This window comes from Crinia signifera, chromosome 8 (assembly GCF_055691185.1).
Source record: "Crinia signifera chromosome 8, ASM5569118v1, whole genome shotgun sequence".
In the NCBI taxonomy this organism is placed as follows: Eukaryota; Metazoa; Chordata; class Amphibia; order Anura; family Myobatrachidae; genus Crinia; species Crinia signifera.
The window spans coordinates 168,314,690-168,329,945 of NC_139224.1; the positions used below are offsets into that span (position 1 = coordinate 168,314,690).

The window sequence follows — 15,256 nt, forward strand, 5'->3', positions numbered from 1 at the left end:
CATCCCAGCATGCCTTGCATCAGTTTCAGCATGGCCACATAGCAAAACTAATGCAAAGCATCCTGGGATGTGTATTTCATTAACATCTGGAGGGCCGGTGTTACCCAGCCCTGCGAAACACATGTCATCTACTGGCCTTTATACAAAACAATTAAACAGCTGTACCCATAACACAACTAAGGCCCTTATTCTGATCGGTGCGGATATTCCCGCATTCTTACGGAGCGGTCCGCACGCCACGGTGTTCTGCCGCGTGCGGCCATCGTCCGTAGAAACGCCCACGTGTCCTCCGCATTCGGACGGACTCACTCTTTAAGAACAGGGCGTGTTTACGGACGACATACAAACCATGCGTGTGCGGGAGAAACACTCAGATTCTGCACGGTATTACAGAGTATTACAGAGTATGCTCGGGAATACCGCATCCGAACGGGAGCCAAGCGGTGCTACCGCCCGTAAGCGGAGTATTTACGCCAAACAACCCACTATTATGTATCTTCTGCAATACATCACATGACCCACTTATTCAATTACCTATCCTCATAAAAAACTGCTTATTTGGAATTGGAATCAATTAGATGCCAATATATCCTTACAAGCATGCCTAACACATGCATTGCACACATTAACCCTTACAGCAATTGAAGCAGCAATGGTTTCAATTAAAGCACTGACAAGCGTCCTATTAGTGAGTAATGAGTAAAGGAGTCGATTCTATTGGGTTCAGGTGTTAATGCTTGTAGTCATTAGGCGTACGTTCGCCTCCCGCAGGAACGAGTGGTGTCCGCAAAGCAATAGTGGCCTTTTGGACACCGCACATTTCTTCCCTTTTTGTTCGCGTGCATTCGGAGTGCTATCCGAATGTACGCCCCCCAACATAAGTGTACTCCCCCGTGTCCGCCCATGTTTCCGCCCCGTTTTGCCCACTTTGAAACTACGCCCATGTGTCATTCCGCATGACGCCCATAATACGCCCATATTTCCCGACTGATTGCGGTGAACAGTTTTGTACGGGATTTGGCCGAACAGGTACGGAGTCAATGCGTGGCACATGCGCGTGGCGTTCGCCACGCATGCGCAGACGCCGTAAAGACGCGATCCGAAAGTATGCGGTAAAGTACGCGTCAATCAGAATAAGGGCCCAAGTGTTCTATCCCAAGAGCAATGCTACACACAGATAATAAAGACTTTGATGAAGACCACAGTATAAAGCCAAAAAACAATAAGTCACGCCGTGAACACAAACCGTAGTAGGGTTTACTGAATACCATCCCGTATCGCATAGGACACATCCCACAAGAGTTTCTTACCAATGTAATTATTCAGCTGGAAGGTGATGTCCAGCTGTAAAATGATGAGCATAAACTGGAACCAGGGACTCATCTCTTGTCCTTGGAAGGGAATGTGCACAGAGAACACAATGTCATTGGCTGCAATGCGCCTAACGGGGGCCTCCTCAAAGCCTCGGATGCTGTCACAGCGATCTTTCCCCCACGGGACCATCCACTTGGAAGCACGATAGTTTTTCTGTGTATCCACGCATTTCACCGCCAGGAAGTTGACCGATGACGTTGGTTTGGGCGCTGGATGTGACCAGAAAGAGTTAAATTAAAAAAAAGTCAGACAATACAAGCACAAAAAAAAAAAAAAATTAGTTTTATCCCAACAATCCATGACAAGACACTAATGTACTGGAGTGAAGCTTAATGCAATCGGCTTTCATTGTAGGGGTATACTGTATATTGAATCATAAAACTTTTATCGACGCCATTCCACGGACAACCTGACAGAGAACTTGATTCACTTCCTAGTCTGGAATAGTCAAGTGCAGAAATGCTAGCTACAGAAAGTTTGGGGTTCTCAATAGTGGTGGAGGGTGAATCATTTAGCCGTGGAAGTTTATCGCAGATAATTGATCCCCTATGAGCTATCCAATTACCCCCAAATCTGGCATTCCGCAGTCCGAGGCAGTAGGAACTTATCCTGGATAAGTGTTTGGCGCCAAAAACAGGTAATTTTTCTGGCGCGAAAACCAACCTGAATTAGGGCTAATGTGAACAAAGGGGGTTATTTTGGTTCACTCGCAAAGGCAAATTCCGTCTCAAATGGACAAAACCATGTGCACTGCAGGTGGGGCAGATGTAACATGTGCAGAGAGAGTTAAATTTAGGCGAGTTATTTTGTTTCTGTGCAGAGTAATTACTGGCTGCTTTATTTTTACACTGCAATATAGATTTCAGTTTAAAGCAAAACCCCACCCACATCTAATTCTCTCTGCACAATTTACATCTGCCCCACCTGCAGTGCAGCATCCATTTGATAAGGAATTTACCTTTGCGAGTGAATCAGAATAAGGTCCAAAAGTTAGAAATCTGATTTAACAAAATGCCTACTATTTCCTACAGATGGAATTCACCGCGCCATGTGTTATTCGCTAAGCAAAACCTATTCTAGGACGCCATGTTTGGCTGCACACAAAACACTTTTGCTGCTAAATGACCGGATAAATCTCCTTTTTCTATTACGGCGACAAAATGGCTAAAAAGGTGTTTGTGGCCTGAAGGAGGAGGAGGTCTCCGGGGAACGGGATGAGTGGAGTGGAGTGGAAATGCTCCGCACTGACACTAAGAACCTTGGTCTGGTGTTGGAGGCAGTGAAGCCGATGTGAATGGAATCCAGTCTCACACTTAGTATAGTGGTATAGGCGTCATCAGAGGAGGAACACTGAGAGGGATGAAGTTCTTGGCATCTCTGCAGCCAATTACAGGCTGGAATCCAGCATATATCCGCTCCAGGCATATCCAGCCCGGAGTGGACGTCACAAACCCTCCCTTAAAACGCTCAGGCACGCCGGCATTTTTCCAGACACTCCAAGTGTTTGTTTTTTTCCCGACACGCCTAGCCTTTTTCAAGTCACTGTGCGATCCGGTTCGAATTACCCCCACGGTCACGTAAAAATAAATCAAACACAGTGAGTGATATATAAACACAACCCAACGTCAGCAATTTGGTTAGTTTTAGGGACAGTCGGCACAACCAGGTTGGACAAGTAAAATAGTGCATTAATTTTATCTGCCGAGTGCGGACCACATTTGCCACCCCCCCATGGGAAACCCCTGAGCCAATCATCATAGAGCACCAGAAGAGCTCCACCAGTGATTGGCTCTCCGCTTCCCATAGAACTCAATGTTATGAAAAGAACATTGAGTTATATGATAGGAACTGCAAAGTTAATTGAAGCTAACCACAAGGGTAATACCGGTCAACCCCAAGCAAAAGTCAACATTCTTATGGTTGATGCATGAAAAGGGACTTAACTTTTTGTTTTGTTTTTCTTTTTGCAAACTTTTTCATACCTTATTATCCACGTGGACTTGTACGGGAAACGGTAAAGGAGGCCAAAGCATGTTGGCAGAATGGTTAGCATTACTGCCTCAGTCCTAACCAATGATTTATCTGAGTGGAGTTTGTATGTCCCTCTTGTGTTTTATGGATTTTCTTCCACAAGTCAGAAACATAACGGGGGGGGGGTCAACTTGCTTTGCCCAAATGAACATGTAGCCTGTCCGTAGGAGTGTCTACAAGCGATGGGTGATACAGACTGTAAGCTCCACAGGCAAGGACTGACATTTTCTGCAGAATACGTGTGCGCTATAGGACTATGGGGCGGATTCAATCTTGGCCGAGTTTTTCACCACACGAAAAAAAATTAAAAAATGGCAAAGATTTACCCGTTTTCAATCACTGCCATTTTCACCTGTATTTGAGTGCATTTTCACTTATTTCATTTTACTTTTTTGGGGTGCGGGTGGGAATCAACATGGTTGAAGAGAGCCACAAAAAAATGGGTGAAAATGGCCATAAATTTGCCAAAACCACATGAATTAGTGGCACTTTTGCCTATTTACATGGTTTTTGAAAAATCAGCACCGGGATTGAATAGGGCGAGTCGAATTCGCACAAAAAAAAAGGTGTGAAAATTACAGGTTTTTTTTGGCTAGGTTTAAATACTCCCTAGCTAAATGACCGGTGCGGATAGGTCACATGTTTGCAGGAGTCTCCCTTTACCATGCAGGACAGTTTAGATCACACAACAGCCCCAAAATATTTAATTGGCGACTGACCCTGGATCTGAACCAAAAACAAAGTATTTTCCAAGTCCCAACCGCCGGCTGTCTACGCGGATTAGTTCCTGGATGTCGGAGTACAGATACGGTATCAGTGCCGCCCGTCCAGTAAGTGCAATCTGCCTTCATGCTCAATTACCCCCTCCTGTGTGCCAGCCTCTCACCCAGGACACACAGCACAAAGCGGGGATGCTTCATTACACTAACTAGCGGTGTCACACAGATACAGTCTGCTCAGCGAGAAGGGGTCTGTCTTACATTTTGGTTACCTTACTGCAATCTGTGAGCATGTTACCGCAGACTTAAATACAGCGGATTCTGCTGAATGTGCTTACGTTATATTTAACATATAAAACTATCCTCAGTGTTCGCGAAAACCACACAAAAAAGTGGGTCCCGGGGACCCTTCACTTCTAAAAATTGGGGTCCTATCTTTTCTGGGTCCCAACGGAATAAATCCTCCTCTCCCCTTCTCCCTAGCATGGCACATTTGGGTCAGGGGGGGGGGGGGGGATGGGGAGAGTATCAATTGGCCCACTCGCATAAATGTACATATATACTAGAAACTAACTAAACCTGAAAACAGGGACAGTGCGCGCGTTAAAAATTTATGGCATGTTTTTTTTGGGGGGGGGGGGGGGGGGGGGAGTGGTGTTGTCACATAGTAGTACACATTACAGCACACACGCCGTAATGCCCAGTACACATTACAGCACACACGCCGTAATGCCCAGTACACATTACAGCACACACGCCGTAATGCCCAGTACACATTACAGCACACACGCCATAATGCCCAGTACACATTACAGCACACACGCCGTAATGCCCAGTACACACGCCGTAATGCCCAGTACACATTACAGCACACACGCCGTAATGCCCAGTACACATTACAGCACACACGCCGTAATGCCCAGTACACATTACAGCACACACGCCGTAATGCCCAGTACACATTACAGCACACACGCCGTAATGCCCAGTACACATTACAGCACACACGCCGTAATGCCCAGTACACATTACAGCACACACGCCGTAATGCCCAGTACACATTACAGCACACACGCCGGAAACATGCCGACATGCTGCTCAGCAGAGTTATACCCCTTTTTCACTTGCAGTCCCGGGTTATACCCGGGAATGTGTTCCAGGATGCTTCCCGGGACACTACCCAGGAATGTATCCTTTCACATTGCATTCAGACCCGGGATCGACCCGGGACAGCCCCATTCACACATTCCCGGGTATGACCCAGGAGTGCAAGTGGATCCAATAGACACCGGGGGGCTGCACTCTGCCTGTGCCCTGGACGCACTTCCCCTATGCTGGCCTCGTCCGAGTCGCTGTAGTGGGAGTGGGGGGAGAACTCTCCCGTCACTTCTGTGCGATCTCGGGGAAGTTTTGCTCTCGTCCCCCCCCGGGGGAGGAAGAGGCGGAGGCCGCCTTCTGTGAGCCATCCGCCGGGTAGGGGTGGTAGGCGAGCGGCTCCAGCGAGTAGTCCCCGGGGAACCTGCTCCTGGCCGGGGTGCAGCGGGTACGCGGGGCAGGGCTGCGGGTGCTCGAGGGAGCCTGCAGCAGGTCGGCAGCTTCTTGCTGGAAGCGGCTTCCCCGATAGCGGTAGCGTAAAGTCCCGTGTAGCCGATCGGGACCATTCACACTGACGGCATCCCGTGTCGATTCCGGGTCCTACCCAGGTCAGGACCTGGGTAGAGATCCCGGAATGCTGAACACGGGAAGACCCTTTCACACTGCACTAAATCCCGGGATGATGCGCGTTCACGTGCAAAAACCCGGGATATTTTTGCAAGTGGAAAAGGGGTATAGGTGAGCGGGCTATCAGCGCGGCGGGGGAATGGATGTGGCTGGAATAGCTGACACGCTGCTCTGAGTTGCTTTAGCCACACCCAGTCCCCCGCCACCCTGACAGCGCGCTCATCTACTCTGCTGAGAGCGGCTGTTACAGCATTCCATCCTGTCCACCCCACCCGCTCTCAGCAGCGGAGTGGACTTAGGACGCAGAGTTACTTTGAAACGGTAACCTGCTCTCATGCAGGGTGCGTGGCTTTAAGGTGCGCAGCGGCAGCAAACTGTATAAAACCTACAGTGATTGGCTGCCGGCGGCCACTGTTCAGTGATTGGGTCCCGGCGGCCGCTGCAGTCACAGTGATTGGCTCGCAGCGGCGGCTGACAGGTTTAGTACAGCGCGTCCTCGGGGACCCCTTTAGTTTTAAAAACTGAGTCCCCGGGGACCGTTTTAGGGTAAAATACTTGCTATAGCGAACCCTGTATCCTTTTACACCATATGTGTGATTCCTCCATTGGCAATACGGAGGAATCAGACATATGCTTAATACATCTGCCCCTATATTCCCTACCACATATACACATACACAGTCATTCTAGGGTTAAAATTGTAGGGAGCCAATTAACCTACCAGTATATTTTGGGATTGTGGGAGGAAACGGTAGTACCGGCGGAAAACCCATGTGTGCACGGGGAGAACATACAAACTAGAAACAGTGAGGGCCAGTAAGGGGCATTGTGGGAATAGAACCCATGACCTCAGTGCTGTGAGCCAGTAATGCTAACCATTACACCATCCGTACTGCCCAGTATATATAACACATGGTGGGGATAGAACCCATGACCTCAGCGCTGTGAGGCAGTAATGCTATAACCATTACACCATCCGTACTGCCCAGTTTATATAACACATGGTGGGGATAGAACCCATGACCTCAGCGCTGTGAGGCAGTAATGCTAACCATTACACCATCCGTACTGCCCCATATATATAACACATGGTGGGGATAGAACCCATGACCTCAGCGCTGTGAGGCAGTAATATAACCATTACACCGTCCGTACTGCCCCGTATATATAACACATGGTGGGGATAGAACCCATGACCTCAGCGCTGTGAGGCAGTAATGCTATAACCATTACACCATCCGTACTGCCCCGTATATATAACACATGGTGGGAATAGAACCCATGACCTCAGCGCTGTGAGGCAGTAATGCTAACCATTACACTGTCCGTACTGCCCTGTATATATAACATATGGTGGGGATAGAACCCATGACCTCAGCCCTGTGAGGCAGTAATGCTAACCATTACACCATCCGTACTGCCCTGTATATATAATACATAGTGGGAATAGAACCCATGACCTCAGCGCTGTGAGGCAGTAATATAACCATTACACCGTCCGTACTGCCCCGTATATATAACACATGGTGGGAATAGAACCCATGACCTCAGCGCTGTGAGGCAGTAATGCTAACCATTACACCATCCGTACTGCCCCGTATATATAACACATGGTGGGGATAGAACCCATGACCTCAGCGCTGTGAGGCAGTAATGTAACCATTACACCGTCCGTACTGCCCCGTATATATAACACATGGTGGGAATAGAACCCATGACCTCAGCGCTGTGAGGCAGTAATGTAACCATTACACCGGCCGTACTGCTCCGTATATATAACACATGGTGGGAATAGAACCCATGAGCTCAGCGCTGTGAGGCAGTAATGTAACCATTACACCATCCGTACTGCCCTGTATATATATAACACATGGTGGGGATAGAACCCATGACCTCAGCGCTGTGAGGCAGTAATGCTAACCATTACACCATCCGTACTGCCCCGTATATATAACACATGGTGGGGATAGTACTGTGCGGCAGCAATGCTAACCATTACACCGTCCGTGCTGACCAATCAACAGTGTTTCTGTATGTGTGCAAAAGCGGCCATTTACCAAGCCCCCTCCCCCTTTCATTAATAGTCTCCAGGATTGCACAGTTCGCCTTATAGATGTGTGAATACATTTAGATCTTAAAATATTCCAAATAGTCTGTACTGAGTGCAACTGTATCACCCAACTCACTCCTAGCCTGAGCGGAGGCCCAGAGAGAAGGGGACAAGTTACAGGCCTTTGGCTTTATCGTGTGTACACGAAGACACACATTGTACAAGCAGCCCCCCCTCCCCCCCCCCCCCACAATGATTTATCACCGTGTATACAGTATGTCCATCCCACATTACTTACCGTAGCCACAAAGCTGGTGTTATTTGTAGGCATGCAGACAGAGCTTACACAGTCTAATTCGCTTCAATGAATTTACTGTCGCCCATCTCCCTACCCGTGGGTGTCTGCTCATCCCGGTCAGCGCTTACCATCAGCCGCGTAACCACCAAAAATAGAATTTTGGCTGCAGACTTCCCATAATCATATTCGGTTTTAGAACAAGTGAAATAATTGGCACACTACAACTTCTAATCATATAGAACTCATTCAGTAATATTACAGGGAATAGAACCTAACAAATACAATTCTACACCATTAAAGGAGTTTGCTTTCGCAAACCAACCAGAATCATCTCCCATGTGCCACATTCGGAGGGACTAGGGGGAGAACTCCAGAGAAAATTTGGAGACCTTTATGAATAAAGTGGACAAACAAAAAAGGCCTCCAGTGATAGTTTCTGTAGTGCAGTTTACACAATTTAAAACTAGTGTACCTGTTGCTATAAGCAACCACAGTTTACTTGTTTTTCACCATGCATTTTTCCACCATGCTTAAGATGTGAGTATTATAGTTTGGAGGATTAGCCATCCTATAAAAGGCCCTATTCTGTTATTAGTACATATTATTTTCACCAACCCGGACAAAACAAAAAAAACCTGTCAAATGACATTTACAAGACGCAGTCCTACATGAAAGCTTATTACTGACGTATTACTGTACATGGAAGGGCAGATTTTAGTCGGAGAAGGAGAGTAACTCATTAAATGGGTTAAGGCAGGGCTGGGCAACACCGGCCCTCCAGATGTTGATGAACTACACATCCCAGGATGCTTTGCATTAGTTTTGCTATGTGGCCATGCTGAAACTGATGCAAGGCATGCTGGGATGTGTAGTTCATCAACATCTGGAGGGACGGTGTTGCCCAGCCCTGGGTTAAGGAGTCTCATTATGTTCCTGTTTGGTTGGGTGCTGAGTGCTCGTGTAGAGCTGGGAACGCCGCTGTAGGAGAGGGAAGGTGCTTGTCGGGACTTGTTCAATGGCTTACTAAGCCCAGGAAACAGACCATCTCTGCCTACAAAACAATCTGCGATCACTTCAAAGAGATCGCTGTAAAGCCTAATGCCACGAAAACGCATGACCACCCTTCCGCAGGCTCTGAGGCCAACACTGGGTGAGTTACAGAGGGTGCAGCACGTTTCAACTGGTAGGAGACAGAGAGGAAAGAGGGGCGGGGACTGGAGGAATTCTAATTTGTGATAATAGTTTGGGAAGTAATTTGGATCAGTATCTATAGAGTGAGTGGTTCAGAAACGAAATTCTTTTATATTTGTTATTATTATACGTTATATACAGGTTATTTACCGGATAACATTATTTATGTCATGAGAAGGAAGACATTAATGATTAACTGTATTAAAAATATGGGATATTTCAGAGTAAAGGAACAGGCACTAAATAAAATATTGCTTTAAAATAGGACTAATGGTGCCCAGGGCGATTGGATGCGATGGCATATAGCATCTTACGGTGCCCAAAGTGCTTTTATCCAGCACCCAATGACGCATGGTGCTGGAAGAGGGCTGGTGGCAGGCGACGGTGCAGGAGGAGCGGCGGGGGTCAGCAGCAGCATTTGAAAAACAATTTAAAACTATGGGCAGACCTCTGATTGGCTGAAGGAGCTCTCAGCCACTCAGAAGCCTCACATTCGGGTGGCAACTGATTGGCTAAGAGAGCTCCCAGCCAATCAGAGAGCCGGACAGTGTTAGTGTTTTACAATAGTTTTTTTTCCCAAAAAATTCTGTCACTGCTGACCCACGCCAGCCCTCCCCCACAGGGCTGCACTGCCTCCGGCATTGCACGCTATCGCATTTGATTAAAAACCGCATGCGATCGCTCATGCAATTTAATAAATATTATGTGCAGCACATAATATCTATCGAAGCAACATTCGATTGCAAGCATACGGTCGAAATCGATTCACAGATGCGGTTGAGATCGAAGTATTTTATGCACTATCGCCCTAGTATAGAAGCACCGTAACATTCATGAGAAGTCAAATCGAGATTATCCAATAGTAAAGTAATATTTTATTCATTATAATTCAAAAGGAGTAATCAGTTGATCTCCTATTTTTAAACATTATTCGAATTACATAAAATTTAGAGGCTTCAATTATTTGGGATGCGGTCATCTATTAGAATGAACTTAGGTCTACAGTCATTAGGTCGACCCCACTAGGTCGACTGGCAGGAAGGTCGACCTGACTTAAGGTCGACATGACTTAAGGTCGAATTTGCATAAAGGTCGACATGAGGAAGGTCGAATTTGCATAAAGGTCGACATGGGTTTTTCACTGTTTTTTGAGCCGACATGTGCCGACAGGCGGTATTTCATGCCCTACCATCCACTAGGGCGTGGTGGGAGAATAAAATAGTGTGCCGAGCGCAGCGAGGCACCGTGCCCGAAGCATAGCGAGCGAAGCGAGGGTCCGATTCTCATTGCCAACTGTTCAAAACTGGATCAAAAAACAGTGAAAAACCCATGTCGACCTTATGACCAGTCGACCTTCCTCATGTCGACCTTTATGCAAATTCGACCTTAAGTCATGTCGACCTTGTCCCATGTCAACCTTAAGTCAGGTCGACCTTCCTAAAAGAAGAAAATACCAGTAGGCGCCTTTTGCACACACATATAACAATTTATTAAATTAGTATAACATACAAAAAGTTAATTAATTAAACTAATTAGACACAAAATCAATACATATAACAATATTACTGGATATAAAAAAGGTAAAAAACATGTGCAAATAGCGATGGGTTTGATGAATATATATTTACCAAGTCCCAGTAGGATTCGATCATATGCGCATATGATGCCAGGTACTAGTGTCCCAAAAATTGAAGGATAAAATGCCGGCGTTCTGTGGGAGTAGATATCACTTGTAAGATCTCCCAGCAGTGTTTTTGTAATCCACAGCGAAGGTTTTTATGAAATGGCTTTGTGGTAACAAGCAAAGAATAAGTATAGCCGATGAAGTCGACACTTCTGTGTCGATGGAGACGACAGCCACAGATGACAATTGCAGGCCTACCTAGTGGGGTCGACCTAATGACTGTAGACCTAAGTTCATTCTGACAGATGTACCGCTTCCAATTATTTAGGGGGGGGGGTGGTGGTCACACTTTTGAGGGTACATCATACACATCCTATAATTTTTGGGGGGCTCCCTCAGATAGATAATCCTATCTTGATGCAATCCCTGGAGCTATTTGGGAAGCTGCGCTGTTCAGGGATAACTATAAACACAGATCATTGAAGTTTTGCTTCTTCAAGTCACTGGGGTGGTTTTGATTTGGAAACAATATTTAGAGTGTGATTTCACCTGATCCTCTTCATATATACCCCTTTCCTGCTTTGGCAGACCATGAAAAAAAAAAAAAACCTACTTTAAAGACCCAATATTTTTTTTGGGGTTAGGATTCTAACCTGACATTGCTGAAGAGCACAGAAGTATTTATAGTGTGTAAGGCAGTGATTTTCAACCTTTTTACCTTGCGGCACACTAAATACGATTTTAAAATTGCCAAGGAACACCATGAGATCCCCACAGGGCAAAAAATATTGGCCACCACCGGAAAGAAATCAAACCTATTGGCCCCCATATAAAAAAAACAATCACACTGGTCCCCACAGGTAACAAAAATAAAATACATTGGCCATTAACATGAAAAGAAGAGACCAGTAAATAACAGTTGAACTGGTGGTGGCTGTAAACTGGTTTGGGCATCTCTAGATCTGGGGGCACACTTGACAACAGCTCAAGGCACACTAGTTTGCCACGGCACAGTGGTTGAAAAACACTGGTGTAAGGTCTCACGAGCAGGGCTCTTCTCCCTCACGTGCCCTTGTGTCACCTTAAACCACCTCTATGCTTCCTGCGATGTTAACTAATCCCCGATTCAGGCCACCATGATCCTTAGGACAGGTCAGTATAGTTTGCGGATGCAGACAGGTTTATATACACTGTTTTATACGTCTGACTTATGTTTATATACTCTGTAACTGGGCACTGCGGATCCCTTGTGGCGCCATATAAATAAAGAATGCTAATAATAATGGCAGCCCCGGGAATAACGCGGTAGCCCAAACAGGTCAATAGCATTTTTCTATCCTTTTGGCTTGTGATCCATGCGGATTGTCGCTGTGATTTATCGACATTGCATGCCATATCTCACAGGTGTATGGGCACCATTACAGTTGGCATCTAGCGGGAAAATTCAAGTGAAAAAATATTATTCCCCCTGTTATGTCCATTGAAAATAATTGCTAAAACTATATAATAAAACTTCTGTGAGTTTTCAGGCATATACTGGTAGGGTAATTGGCTCCCAACAAAATTAACCCTAGAATGTCTGTGTGTGTGCGTGTACATGTGGTAGGGAATAAAGCGCTGCGGAATATGTGTGCGTTATATAAGAAACTGGTAATAAATAAATTACAATATTAGAATATAAAACAGTACAAAACAAATAAATAGCGCTACATAGAATACAAGACACGTTACAAATGAACCATAAATACAAATTACACCACACATGGACTTGGGTGCAGATAATTAGTAGAAAGCTCTCTCATACCCCTTTCACACCAGCCTTAAATCCCGGGTTGAGTCCGGGAACAACTCGGTACTACCTCTGGTGTAAAAGGTACCCGGGACAAATTACCGGGCTGATTTGCCAGCAATCCAACCATGCTACGTAGCAGGGTTGTTCCCGGGTTCAACCGGGGACCTGGCTGGTGTGAAAGGGTTACCCGGTCCTCTGTGTCCTGTCCAGCGGGGATTTGATGCAGGCGGCGGGCGCAAATGACGGGACAGTCGGTGGATAATAATGACGCAGCTCTTCGGCGGCAGTGAGGGTGCCGGAGAGCTGCGTCATCTTCATCCACCGCCTTTCCCGTCATTTGCTCCGCCGCCTGTGTGGATCCCTGGCTTGTGTGGAGGACCAGGAACCGGGGTGAGTATTCTGCTAAACTCCGCCGCCATCCCGCCGACTGCCCGCCTCCTTCCCACACCAGAAAATGCAGGAACTTTTCTGGTGTGAATGGGTCCAAACCCAGGAATGTCCCTGCTTGTCCCGGGAACTGAATTCCCGGGTTTGTCCCTGCATTTCTGGTGTGAAAGGGGTAAACCAGCACCAGACACCGCTATACCACCAGACTCGTTAATCTCCAGGTGTTAAAATGAAGCACAACCTACAGTATCCTCTCCCCTCTATGTCACATTCGGAGTCCCCACAGTTACATCACACAGCTGATAAAACGCTCCTCGCATCTCCATCTCTACCGCGGGACCGGCCACAGACACCAGCAGCCTAATCACACGGAACAAATATCTAACATATCATAAAATCAATTCCTGTAGACCTCAGCGATCAGAAATGACGCTGTAAAGAAACAAAATGTCATTTTATCCGCTGACACACAATAGCCATCTGTCAATTTGTCACTCGCAGACCTGGAAGGTTTCATCTTTAACATCAGATGAATTGTATCCACCCAGACAAGTGTCGCTGTCTCCAGTATTTTACATTGACACATAGGCAGAATCAAGGGGATAAACTCTGTAATAACTATCAGAGGTAAGCCTGCAACGATTCTGCAACCAAGATTATATAAATTCTGACACAGATAGCGAAGAAACGCACTATTATCCTTCATTTATATGGCGCCACAAGGGATCGGCAGCGCCTATTGGAGTACATAAATGAATAAGCAAAACTGGAAACAGTGCCTTATGTCCCATACACATAAGACGAAATATAGTTCATATAGTCTTGTTGTACGTTCAATATCGTTAACAATGCGGCTCCCGCGGGTAATTAACTATAACTACTGCCATCGGAACATGCAGCTCAATGTTGACTATACTGTATTATCAACTGCATCTTCAGCGGGGGGCCGGGTGACATCACTAAAGGATATCGCTCTGTGTGTATAGATCATTTGTCTGGGAACACTACTGACAGTTAATGAGGTCAGCGGTGCCGCAAACCAACTAGTGTGTACACTGAATATCATTAACGATGGTTTCATAGCCACCATGGACGTAACTGTGTGGAGTTTGTATATTCTCCCCGTGCTTGCGTGAGTTTACTGCAGGTACTGCAGCTTCCTCCCACAATTGAAAAATATACTGGTAGGTTAATTGGCTCCCAACAAAATTAACCCTAGAATGTCTGTGTGTGCGTGTACATGTGGCAGGGAATATAGATTGTAAGCTCCACTGGGGCAGGGACGGATGTGAATGTTCAACTACACTCTGTACAGCGCTGCGGAATATGTGTGCGCTATATAAGTAAAAGTTAATGAATACATAGGCCAGGCCAATCAGCAACTTACCGCATTGGCAGACAATTGAATCCCCCCTTAAAGAGAAAAGGTTCACCCAAATTTAATTTTCGCCTATTTGTTATTCAAATTGCAAATACAAGAACCCCGCAACCAACACTTGTGTAGCATGTGTGTTGTGTGTAATGGACGCTGCTCTCAGGGATAGCGACACTATTACCTGATAGAACATAACACAACGTCTCACACACACACACACAATAGGATTCCTGTCCGGAGGGCTGGAATTGTCCCTGACCTCTTTTTACTGTACCATGTAAAGTGATAATGGGGATAATAGGTTTCTGTCTCATCACCCAATACGGACGTCACCCACTGGCAGACGCGGAGAGAGTGCAGTCCCACACTTACAGAAGTGCCCTCATTCACCTAGCGCTCCTGTGCCATGTGGGGGTGAGACGCATGCTGCAATTTTGCATCTTTATCATAACCGTGGCAGGTGAAAAAGGCAGGAACGCCAGGCGCACAGGTGGGCACACGCAGGAACACCAGGCGCACAGGTGGGCACAGGCAGGAACGCCAGGCGCAGGGGTGGGCACACGCAGGAACGCCAGGTGCATGGGTGGGCACACGCAGGAACGCCAGGCGCACGGGTGGGCACCCGCAGGAACGCCAGGCGCACGGGTGGGCACCCGCAGGAACGCCAGGCGCACGGGTGGGCACAGGCAGGAA

General features: G+C 46.7%; 2 protein-coding genes across 2 annotated transcripts in view; one reads left to right on the top strand and one right to left on the bottom strand.

The window, feature by feature from the left end:
- The window catches only part of LOC146026772 (methylcrotonoyl-CoA carboxylase beta chain, mitochondrial-like), a 132,747-nt gene that overhangs the window by 77,682 nt on the left and 39,809 nt on the right, over nucleotides 1-15,256 (top strand). The gene's annotated exons all lie outside the window — the stretch shown is intronic.
- The window catches only part of WLS (Wnt ligand secretion mediator), a 31,381-nt gene that overhangs the window by 14,986 nt on the left and 1,139 nt on the right, over nucleotides 1-15,256 (bottom strand). The window contains exon 2 of the mRNA XM_083157721.1: nucleotides 1,311-1,583. Within this exon, the coding sequence (XP_083013847.1) occupies nucleotides 1,311-1,583 (273 nt within the window). The remainder of the gene's footprint in view (nucleotides 1-1,310; nucleotides 1,584-15,256) is intronic.